Below are 12,352 nucleotides of genomic sequence, written 5' to 3'. Positions count from 1 at the left end.
ACGCCTCTAAAAATCAGAAGAGTCCAAGGTCATACAGACAGAAGGAAACCTGAGACAGAGTTAATAGCTGTAAGAGTAGGAATGAGAGCAACCCCCTGTGGTCACTTCGTTGTCTCAGGAACCATGTATTCTGGCTAGGAGAGAAACAACACCCTATACTCACTGCTGGCTTAAAGCACATACCACATTCTGGAAAACAGCATCCCAATCTTGAAGGTGGTTGTCTTTCCACCATCTACATTACTAAATCTTACACAATTCTCGGGCCAGCTGTTTCTGGGTGATATGGGACATGAACTCCTGGCTTCAGCGTTCTTTCACAGTAAAGCATTTGTTGGCCAAAAGTCGTGTTGTGTGGGATACAGAGACAGGAAATAAACCCTGCAAGACCACTGTGGTACCAACAGCAGCACGGTCATGGGCAGGGAAGGCAGAGCCATTCCTGTTCCAAAGCACATTCCCGAAACAGACTAGCAAGGGCTTGACCTTTCTTTCAGGTCCATCATCCCCAGAGCTGGCCTGGCGGATCTCTCCCCAGGTATATTGGGAACTGAATCTTCTTGTGGGTCTGGGGGGAAAAAGTGGTGGGAGAGGCCTTGGTCAGTAGAGGCGTTTCACTGGAGGTCATTACAGATATTTTAACAATTATATTCATTTATGTATTTATTTCTGGCTGTGCAGGGTTTCCATTGCTCCACGTGGGCGTTCTCTAGAGTGGCTATTCTTCCCTCAGGTGTGCAGGCCTCTCACTGTGGTGGCTATGCTTGCTGCAGAGCATAGGCTCCAGGCACACAGGCTTCAGTAGTTACAGCACGCGGGCTCGGTATGTTTCCTGCATAGGTTACTTGTTCTGAATCATGCGGAATCTTCCCAGATCAAGGATCAAGCTCATGCCCCCTGCATTAGCAGGCAGATTCTTATCCACTGAGCCACCAGGGAAGTCCAGGGATGTTTTTATTTTGTTTTGTTTCTTATTTCCATTGCAAAGATCTTTAAAGAAGTTAAGGACTGTTTCCTGAAAAGTGGGGGATGGAGGACATTTCCACAGACCAGAAGATTTGAAGAAATCAGCATGTTTTAGGTGCTCACGCACCTTCATCTGATTGTGCCCATGAGCAGACAGAACAGCTCACCAGGAAGCTGTCCGAGTTCTTGTCAGAGAATGGCTGCCATGGGAGCCCAGGGACTCGCTCTGTGTGGAGGGAGGTATCTGAGCAGAGGCTCCTGTCTTGTCCAGGGATGGCAGGAAGTCATCAGTGGGCAGGGTTAGAAAACATGGAAGTCCTCTTGCTGGCCTGGCTCTTAGGGGACCTGGCTGAGCCCAGGCTCCGTCCTAACTCTGTGGGGCCTCCAGGCACTCACTGTCCCTCCTGGGACTGTCTCCCTCATCTCTCGAAGGAGGACAAGTCGGCAACAAATATTCTTAAACTTTTTCAAACCACAGAACCATTTCCTCAAAGTAAATGTTATACTTGAGCTGAATATGTGTGTGGCTAGGCTCATTTTTTAAACAGTACGTTTTTGTTTCTCTTTTCCTTTTGTGCGATTTTCAATCAAGGAGCTGGGTCCCTAGTGAATCTTGGGATTTTTTCAGGTCCAAATCAGAAGCTGTGTCATCACCACTCTTCCTTTGTAAACGTGCCCCAGGTCCCTAGGAGATTGTGTTGCTGCGTGATTTGTGCACAGCCAGAGGAGAAAGGGCCTGCCTTTAGGGTAACCGTATCCCAGAGTGTTGACACATGCCCCAGAGAAGCACAGTGCTGTGTGTAGGGGTAGGGCGGCACCAGCCAAGGGCTGGAATTCAGGCTCAGCTTCCAGGCAGCTCAGCACCACAGTCAAGACCCTGGAGGGATGGCAGATGGAAGCGTCTGGCGAGGGGAGACCAGCACAGGGAGATCTTGCCCAGCAAAAATCACATACTCTCCAAACCAAGACCTTCCCCAGGATGAAAGGCTAGGTTGTCTCGGACCCTATGGAGCAGCAGCCACCGTGACGGCCTAAGAGCAGAGGCGCTTCTCCAGTTGTCCAGACCTCGTGGGCCTCCCTGACTGCAGTTTGGTTTGCACAGCCAGTAGCTTGCAGCCTGACAGGGAGCCTCTTTCTGGCCCACCCAATGGATGAGTGTTTAGAGTCAGATTCTAATTGCCTTTCAAGTGGGTGTTCCTACCATTTGAGCGTGTGCAGTGACATTTCTACCTACTGTATTAAGAGTGCGCTTCCCTGGTAGCTCAGCTGGTATAGAATCCACCTGCAATGTGGTGAGACTTGGGTTCGTTCCCTGGGTTGGGACGATCCCCTGGAGAAGGGAAAGCTACCCACTCCAATATTCTTGCCTGGAGACTTCCGTGGATGGAGGAGCCTGGCAGGCTACAGTTTATGGGTCCGCAAGGGGTCGGACACGACTGAGCGACTGAGTGACTAAGCACCGCACAGCACACTAAGGGTGAAAAATAGGGCTGCCCTGTTCCTTCTCTTCCCTCCCTGCGGCCCCTCCCCCAGGGGCCGAGTATGCGCCAGTGGGCAGAGCAGAGATTTGCTTCATGGCTAGAACCAAAATGACTGATGTTCTAGACTTGCATGCAATAACACTCCTACTCAGGCTGGATGAGAACGAGGGGCTGGATGAGAACGAGGGGTTCTCGGGAGACCCAGCCCTGCTCTGGGCCAGCTCCCCTGGCTGTGGGGGTTCAAGGTCAGCTCAGGTACCCCCCCACTCCCCAGTAGGAGGGTCTCTGTCCTGGAGCTGCAGCCCCAGCCTGTGCTCTTGGTGTCGGGGACCCATGGTGTGATCCACTCCTCCCTGCCATGTACCCAGAGCAAGGAGCTAAGGAGTTCACCCTGAGCCCCAGGAACAGAGAGGTTCATGTCTTCCCCTGATGGTGCTCAGCTTCAGCCCTGGCAGGAGGGCCAGCCCTGGAAGACAGGTGTGGGGAAGCAGACCTGGCTGACAGCTTTGCATGGGGTTCAGGGGAAGAGATGGTGGGAGGGGGGGAGGAGGAACAGAAAACAGCAGAATCCTGTCATTGCCTTTCTAAACACACAGTGAGCGTTTGTGAATAGGAGTCAGTGAATAAATAAGCAACCAGCCCTTCGAGCCCAGCTGAGACACAGTTACTGAGCTGCGGGCATGCCAATCCTGCATTCTGATTCTGGATCAGCCCCAGGGAGGATGGTCTGGTTCCTGCAGTCAGAGGCTTTTCATGGTTTTCTTCATCCAGGGCAGGAGACTTGAGACTTTGGTGTAGGACCCTAGAGGTGACACATTATTTTGTCCATTGAAGACAATGCCCTGGGGCTACGTTGTCACACCCCAGAGTCCCCCTGGGGACACGAAAGGGGAAAGACTGAGCCAGCTCGACTCCTGGTCCTGCCCCCCCTCCATCGTAAGACCCCTCTAGGCGATGGTAGCCTTACAGGGCCTCCATCGGAGCACAGGGCAGGACACTGTCAGTGCTTCACTGCACCCAGGTGGCAGCTCCATCTCCTCTCCCAGGTCCCTGATCTGCTCCACAGGGAGAGTGTTGACTTTGGGCTGGTCTCCAAGGACACAGAAGCAGGGGTTCAGGCTGACACTCAGCATGAAGGACAAGCCTATTACCCAGTTCAGGAGTGCTCCACAATGCAGGTCATTACACAGAACCCAGGGGGCAGGCTCCATTCTGCACATCAAGGCTGTTCCACTCCTGGGCGAGATTATAGAGTTAGTGCCCCCTTGTCCTCACGGGACTGACCCTCTCCCTCTGTGTTGCCCAAGTGCTGGGCGTTGTGGAGGTCATACAGGCTAGAGTGGTTGGGAGCAGTCGTTTGTGGCTGTGGTTCGTGCAGGACTTGTGATGCTGTCCCTCCTCTTATCAGCTCCACGTATTCCTTTTGCAGAAGTCAGCGACACATCAAAGCTGCGCAGACGGTAGATCTTCTCTTATCGAGGTGGACAGTGAAGAGGGCCCAGTGTGAACCAAATGCTGAAGGTGATTCCTGCCCAGCTCCTTCACAAAGCCCTGCCTAACCCCTCCCCACCCCACCCCCACCCCCACCCCCGCCACCATGACATATTCCTTGGGGGACATTTAGAAAAGCCCAGAGACATCTTTGATTCAGAACTTGGAGGAGAAGGGAATGTTGATACTGGTACCTAATGGGGAGAGGTCAGGGGTGCTGTAAACACCCTGCAACTCAGCATGTTCCTAGTGATTCTGAAGAGCCCTAAAGATGGCTCAGAGTTAATGATGACAGCAGGGGAGGATCTGCTCTACTTTCTTCTTTAAGGCGGACACAGGGGTCCTGCCACTCCAGGGAACCCCTTTCTCTTCGCTCTCTCCCTATTGTTCTTCACTGTATCCTCTCTGTCTCTCACACACACACACCACACTCCCCCCTTTTAAGGCTTCTGGAATTCCTGATGCTGGGAGAAGAGAGAGGAGACACACACTCAGGTCTGGAAGACGGGTGTTCACTGAGATTTATTGGGAATTCTATGACCTGAAGGGGCCTTCCTGAGGATTAGGGACGTGACGGGGCTTTAAGAGGAAAACCAGAGGCAGATCCAGGGTGAGTGACACCGAGAACCTGCCGGAGTCCTGCTCTGGTTTCCCCTCATGCTGGCCCAGGTTCCAGGTTAATCCTCTTTCAGGACCTCATCGATCCAGGGCCGGTAAGGGGAGATCCGGGTGAAGATGTCACGGGGCTTTGCATTGGACAGTCCATAGGAGACAATGCCCTGGGCCACCCCAGCACACAGAAGAGGGCCCCCTGAGTCTGCCTGTGGAAAGAGAAGGAAAGGGAGAGAGAGAAGGTGAGCCGGGAAACCACCTCCTCCTCCCCGTGGTCCCAACTCTGAGTTGATCGGACCTGTCATCAGGCTCAGGAACACGGGCTCCTCATGAGGTGATACGTCTCTGATGCTGTTCTCTTTCCTTCTTGGCACGCCCTGACCCTGGGAGGCACCCCTTGACCCTGAGGAGACCCTGGTCAGAGACCCCACGGGGCCAAGGGAGGATGATCTGCAGAGGGACAGTCCCAGGTCCTCAGACCTGAGGTCTCACACTTTGTCACTGGCTGACACTCCTAACTCCGTCTCCTTCCAAAGGTGTCTGCACCCTGGACAGTGATTTGTGGGGAAGACCATAGTCTGAGAATCACCTTAAATACAGATTTTGTGCTCTGGGGATTGCCCACACACAGCTGGAGATTGTGGTCAAAAGCAGGGAAGTGGCTGCAGGCACAGGGCTCCATGGGTCTCAGCTTCACCACTTGCAGAGTGCTGGAGGCTGGTTCCTTCACACCTGTTCTTCCCCAGCCAGCCACCTGGCACATTCTCCCGGGACGGATGAAGGTGACATGGGGTGGAAGGGGGAGTGTCCCCACGGCCAGGGTCAGGTTGGCTTTCTCCTTCAACTGTGAAGGAAATGAGGGCTGTCAGTGACGGAAATGGGCTTGGGGAATGGATGGAGGCACCAGGGAGGGACAGGGCAGCTGCTCCACATGAGAGCCCCTTCCAGAGGCTGAGCAGACGGGTGCTGGTGAGAGGCAGGTTGGGAAAGTGTGAGGGTAATGGGACCTGAAGAAGTCCTGGGAAATAGAGAGAGGGGAAGGAAGCCTGGAGAAGAGAGAGCGGGGAAGGAAGCCTGGAGAACAGAGAGAGGGGAAGGAAGCCTGGGGAACAGAGAGTGGGGAAGGAAGCCTGGAGAACAGAGAGTGGGGAAGGAAGCCTGGAGAACAGGGAGTGGGGAAGGAAGCCTGGAGAACAGGGAGTGGGGAAAGAAGCCGTGGAGAACAGAGAGTGGGGAAGGAAGCCTGGAGAACAGAGAGCGGGGAAGGAAGCCCTGGAGAACAGAGAGAGGGAATGGAACCCTGAAGAACAAAGAGCGGGAAAGGAAGCCTGGAGAACAGAGAGAGGGGAAGGAAGCCTGGAGAACAGAGAGAGGGGAAGAGGAAGAAGAATTTGCACCTTCAGTAACATGATGTCCTGGAGACCAACAGGCTCATATTTTGGGTAAGGAAACTGTTTTATGACCTCAAGCCTCTGCCATGTGTCTTCTTTCTTCTGTATGTTTTGGGCTCCAAGGGTGACTGTTACAGACCTACGTGAGGGAGAAGGCCAAAGTGAAACGCTGATGGTGGGGCGTCTGCTGAGATATGCCCACTCTGAGAAAAGGTGTGCAGTCTCTCGCGGGGTCAGCGATCTCTTCCTACCTCCCTCTTTTGAACTACTCATGTATGTGAGGGGCTCAGGCTTTATTCAAGGAAGAGCTTTCTCAGGGACAGAGATATTCTCCAGGATCTTCCGGACACCAGGGAGTCAGTGGGCTGTGAAGGACCCAGGGCACAGGGTAGGACTTCCTAATCAAGGTGCCCTAATGAGGGCCACCTCTCTGAGGGCAGAGGTGTCCGAGGAAAGGGGGGAGTGGTGGGGTCTCAGGTGGACCCTGTTCTCTGTCTCCCATGGAAAGGGTGGGTTCAGGTCCCCAGGAACTAAAGGCCAGTGTTCTTGAAAAGGGCATGGAGGAACTGGTCGAGAAGTGGGTGAGCCCCTGAAGAGTGAGTCCACATCCTTTGTGTTGGGGTTGGGGAGGGGGAGCTGGTTCTAGAAGAGGGGCACTGGGATGAGGTCCCCTCTCCTCTGAGGGGAGCTGAGCTCACAGTGACTAAGAGTCAGGACAGTCGTTTCACTCTGAGAATGATTTCCTTAAGGCCAAGTATTGTCTCTCCCTAAAGAGACCCAGCCCTAGGAGCTCCCCCTCAGGCCCCAGGAGCTGTTCCTGGTTGCTCTCCTGGCTGTCCTCCCACTTGGAGATAAACAGGACCCACTGTCTCACCTTCCTGCACAGTGCGCAGCCAACAGCACAAAGTCCCTTCTTATCAGGAAACCACCACAAGCCACCTGCTTCTCCCGCGAGGTGACAATTTCCAGGTATGCCATGTAGGGGTGGGAGTGTGGCTTGCTCTCTGTGCCCCCGATGATCTCCCCTGGAACACAGAACCCCAGGGCCTGAACACAGAGGGTGCACCGGCTGGCTTCAAGTCGGAACAGGCGTCTCTGGAATCCGCACTCGCCCCGAGTTCTGCCCTCTTCCTCTCGGGTGGCTCTGGTGTCTCCTGCCTCTGCTCCAGGCACAGCAGCCAAGCTGGCCTTGGATGCCTCGCAGTCACACTCAACTAACGGTTCCCCCCACTCCCATTCTGCCCTCACTCAGCCCTCCTCTGTCCCCGTGCATGACCAGCTCTCCAGGTTCCTGTCTCCACCATCTCCATATCCCAGGTTGCTCAGAGATCAGCCAAGTTACAAGGCCAGAAGGTGAAGGGAACACAGGACTTTCAGCACAGTGTCACACATTCCATACAGAGAAGACCACCCCTGGGGCCCCCTGCTCTGGGCTTTCCCTCAATCAAGGTGGGCTCCTTGTTCCTGGGAACGACCATGGGCTGCAGAGTTAGGGTGTGCACAGCCCAAGGGGAAACTTCACTCTGGGGTGTTGGGGAGAAAGCCTGGGGTTCTGTTTAAGGGTCAGCAATCTTCCCAGTAAATCTTGTTTTAGGGGTTGATCCTGCAGTTTCCAGAAGGAGTGGCCGGGCAACTCAGCAACCTGGGCTCTGCAGCAGAGGAGGAGGAGCACCAGCGGGAGAGGAGGACGATGCATCTTCTCAGAGAGGCTGCCCAGGGCATGTGCTGCCTCTGTTTTCTAGTCTTGGGTTTTTCACTCCCAACAAGTGAGGGCAGGGCCAGGCTGGCAACCACAGGAAGTGACTGGTCATGTTCTCTTCTCTCATACTGTGCCTGCGTCTTTCTAATCAGAATTTCCCCTAGAGATGCCCTGTTTTGTGTGAGGTGAAGCTGAGGCCTGAACCTCCAAGTTTTGGCCTCAGGGATGAGCTCTCCAGTGTGGTCCCTCATTGGTGTGGAGGTGGAGGGCTCATGTCCTTCCCAGGCACGGCAGCTGATTAAGGCCCATCAGAGACATGGGTGGGGGAGAGTCTTTACACTGAGAATTCAGAAGCATATGCCGTTTAAGACAGTGACCACAGTAGGAAATACATTTGCAAAAAGACCCAACACATATACCATAGGTATGTGTGAGTACAAAGGCACAAACCTACAAACATACAAATGAATCCAAAGTTGCAGGAAACAATACTCATCCTTAATCACGTGCAATGCAGTCTAAGCTGCCACTCCTTTGCATCCCATCTTATTCAACTCAGATTAAACTGCAAGCTACCCCCCACTTCAGCATGGTTACCTGCAATTTGAAAAACAGTAATCTGCATCTCTCTCTCCCTCCTAACCAAGGGTTCATAGGCAGAAGACCGTGATGAAAGAATATTAGGTAAGGGAAGAGACCACACTCTACCGTTGGGCTTTACATACATTATCATAAGAGCAAATGAGATTGGAATTAGGACTTTAAAGAGCTCATGAATATCAATTCTTGTCACTCTCTTAGATGTATTGTTACTTTTATAACAATCCTGTGAAGTACATAGAGTTATCTCTATTTTCTGAATCTTGCTATCAAAGCTTATGCCTCAGAATTAGACTTCCCTCATTTCATACAAAGGGCCCTTCTGCTGTACCATCAAAGGCAGGGAAATCCAGTCACACTAATGCGAATGTCAATGTTGTTCCAGGGGTGCTGGGGTTCCTAATCTTACATGAGGAATCAAGCTCATTTGATTGGAATAGAATATATACAGATGTCAGGATCCAGGCAAGAATACTGGAGTGGGTTGCCAGTTCCTTCTCCAGGGTTTCCCATCACAACCTTGGGAATTACCATTAGCATTGTTTTCAGTTCAGTTCAGTTCAGTTCAGTCGCTCAGTCATGTCCAACTCTTTGCAACCCCATGAATCGCAGCACACCAGGCCTCCCTGTTCATCACCAACTCCCGAAGTTCACTCAGACTCGCGTCCATTGAGTCAGAGATGCCATCCAGCCATCTCACCCTCTGTCATCCCCTTCTCCTCCTGCCCCCAATCCCTCCCAGCATCAGAGTCTTTTCCAGTGAGTCAACGCTTCACATGAGGTGGCCAAAGTACTGGAGCTTCAGCTTTAGCATCATTCCTTCCAAAGAAATCCCAGGGCTGATCTCCTTCAGAATGGACTGGTTGGGTCTCCTTGCAGTCCAAGGGATTCTCAAGAGTCTTCTCCAACACCACAGTTCAAAAGCAACAGTATTTCGGTGCTCAGCTTTCTTCACAGTCCAACTTTCACATCCATACATGACAACAGGAAAAACCATAGCCTTGACTAGATGGACCTTAGTCGGCAAAGGAATGTCTCTCCTTTTGAATATGCTATCTAGGTTGGTCATAACTTTTCTTCCAAGGAGTAAGCGTCTTTTAATTTCATGGCTGCAGTCACCATCTGCAGTGATTTTGGAGCCCCAAAAAATAAAGTCTGACACTGTTTCTACTGTTTCCCCATCTATTTCCCATGAAGTGATGGGACCAGATCTTCATTTTCTGAATGTTGAGCTTTAAGCCAACTTTTTCACTCTCCTCTTTCACTTTCATCAAGAGGCTTTTTAGTTCCTCTTCACATTGGATCAGATGGTAAAAGCGTCTGCCTACAATGCAGGAGACCTGGGTTCGATTCCTGGGTTGGGAAGATCCCCTGGAGAAGGAAATGGCAACCCACTCCAGTATTCTTGCCTGGAAAATTCCATGGACAGAGGAGCCTGGTAGGCTACAGTCTATGGGGTCGCAAAGAGTCGGACACGACTGAGCGACTTCACTTAAATTTCTGCCATAAGGGTGGTGTCATCTGCATATCTGAGGTTATTGATATTTCTCTTGGCAATCTTGATTCCAGCTTGATTTCTTCCAGTCCAGCGTTTCTCATCATGTACTCTGCATAGAAGTTAAATAAGCAAGGTGACAATATACAGCCTTGACGTACTCCTTTTCTTAATTGGAACCAGTCTGTTGTTCCATGTCCTGTTCTGTTACCTCCTGACCTGCATACAGATTTCTCAAGAGGCAGGTCAGGTGGTCTGGTATTCCCATCTCTCTCAGAATTTTCCACATTGTGAAGCACACAGTCAAAGGCTTTGGCATAGTCAATAAATCAGAAATAGATGTTTTTCTGGAACTCTCTTGCTTTTTCCAGGATCCAGTGAATGTTGGCAATTTGACCCCAACCCTCTCACCAGTATGAGGACAGAGAAAGAGGAATGGAAAGGACGGCATGAGGAGTCCTATACAACCCAATCCCAAGTGAACTGAAAGAACAACATCTTATGAACCAATAGAAAAAGAGCAAAAGGAAATATGTTAAGCATTAAGGATGATCTGAGGATGATGGAATTCTGCACCTCTGTTAACCCTCTTATTTGTATGTTCTGTATTTAACTATGATGGCTGTTGCTTTTCCATCCAAAATGCATTTTGCCACAGTCAAAACTCACTCACCACGCAAATGTTCAGCAAACCACTCCCCTTTAGCCTAGTCTTCCCTAAGCTGCATGTTTTAAAAATTAGCAACTTTCCCAAATACATCTGTAGATATAAAATTCAGAGATTATTGATAAATAGGAGGAAAAATTGAGTCAATAAACTATAGGTTATAAGAAACCTTTGAAACATTAGGAAACCCCTGAATCCAAAACTTTTTATTCCAATGACTTTCCTTTAGAGATAAATATATTTACATACACACATACATGGCAATAATGGAGTTGGGGAGAGGCTGGCTCAGCCCAAGATGGAAGAGCTCCCTCCAGGTCACTTGGGGCTGAAGGAGGATGTGCTGTCAAGACACCAGAGGCTTCACAGGGCCCTAGTGCTCAGGACTCCAAGCCAGGCCTACAACAGACACTCGAGTGGGGCCTGGAAGACTGAAGCCCTCCTGAAACTTTTTCTCAGGCTTCTCACCTCTGTCTGTTCTGATTCGGGGAGGGACTGCATTCAGTGAGCCACACCTTTGTAAACCTCCCCCATTTCTGTTAGGATGGACAAGTGCCACCCTGAACCCCAGAGCTTCTCAGGTGGCCCTCCTTCCAAATCTGGATTCTCTTCTGTTGCCCTCTGAGCAATGGGATGGGGGATAGGAGAGTAGGTGTGGATGAGGAAGAGGAATATGGATGAGACACAAGGATCATTGACAAGAGGGTCATGTGTTCCTGAGGAGGAGTCTCCCTTCTCTGATGGAGCTCAAGGGCAGCCTGCAGGTGGAGCTGGCACTGGCAACATGTGACTGGAGGGAGCTGGCTGTCAGTGCAGCAGGAGTATTTCAGAGTTGGAAGGTGGGGGTGGGGTGCAGTGTATGTGCTGAAGGAGGAAGATCAGATGTGAATAGATGGTTGCCTGGCAGACTAGGTGCCTAACAAACGTGTTTAGGTAAATAAAAGAGGAATCTGTGATTTCTGCTCAAGACATGAAAGTTTATTAAATTCCAGGAAGCTATCCTTCACCCACTTTGCCCAGTACACCCATTCCAGGGAAGATGGAGAGTTCCATCCCTGGGGCACCTCAGGCTGATCCCTGCCATGTGTACTGGCTCATTGTTGTTTGGACCCAGGACAGAAACCTGGAGATTCTTCTGTAGACATATGGAGTTCTCCCATGCTCTTCTCCACAGAACACAATGCCCTGGGCCACACCATTTCACATGAGCGGGCCCCTGGAGTCACCCCGTGGGCAGAGAGAGCAAGGGCTGGGCTCACCTTTTTCAGTTATTCTCCCCGCTGATGCCCAGGCTGGTCTCTGTGAGGGGCCTGGGCTGACATCAGGGCCTTTGTTGGTCCTGAGGTTTCATCCAGGCATTGACAAACCTGCTGCTCCTCCCACATGAAGCCTCTGCCCATATACGACGTTGGGGCAGTGTTCACCACCAGGGACACAGGAAAGAGATCAGAGAGGAGGACAAGCTGGGGACACAGACATGGGGTTCACTCCCACTGCCCCCCATCCTCCCAGCTCACCTGACCCAATGCTGGAGTCCAGCTCCAGCAGCCAGGAAATCAGCCTGAAGGGATGAGCAGTGTTGGTGGGGAATGATGTAGCCTCTGACGCGAGGTATGGAACTACATGTTTATTTCAAGCATCATGTCTTCTTTCATACTTTTTCAAAAAGATTAGGTCAGAGGTTTTACATTTTCAGCTTCCCCTCACCCAGATTTATTATCTCCTGGTTGCTCTTCAAACAGAGTTCCTGTTTCAGCGATTCTCTCAGAATCGTGTTTACTTGTGATTACATTGTAACTCATGCTTATGTCTGGGCTGCCTACCACATTCCTCAGTTTATCTCTTATCTTTCTAAATCCTGCTTGCGCCTAGTATCCTAAGCTCACTGTCTCCTAAAAAGGCTTCTAGCTATTCTTAATTATTCTTAACCCTAAACTCAGCAAACTTCTT

At 51.2% G+C, this 12,352-nt stretch overlaps 1 protein-coding gene across 1 annotated transcript; it reads right to left on the bottom strand.

Annotated features, from left to right (window-relative positions):
• Positions 1-4,615: 4,615 nt before the first annotated feature.
• On the bottom strand, positions 4,616-7,637 carry LOC128066859 (mast cell protease 2-like). The gene is made up of 5 exons (XM_052659970.1): positions 7,584-7,637; positions 6,816-6,988; positions 5,948-6,080; positions 5,140-5,394; positions 4,616-4,759 (listed from the first exon to the last, which is right to left on the bottom strand). Exons 1-5 carry the CDS (start codon positions 7,635-7,637, stop codon positions 4,616-4,618), a joined length of 759 nt encoding a protein of 252 aa, XP_052515930.1.
• Between the last annotated feature and the right edge of the window lie 4,715 nt (positions 7,638-12,352).

This window comes from Budorcas taxicolor, chromosome 21, assembly GCF_023091745.1.
Source record: "Budorcas taxicolor isolate Tak-1 chromosome 21, Takin1.1, whole genome shotgun sequence".
Classification (NCBI taxonomy): Eukaryota; Metazoa; Chordata; class Mammalia; order Artiodactyla; family Bovidae; genus Budorcas; species Budorcas taxicolor.
Note: the sequence above shows the minus strand (reverse complement) of the source record. Positions and strands in the feature narration are given on the sequence as shown.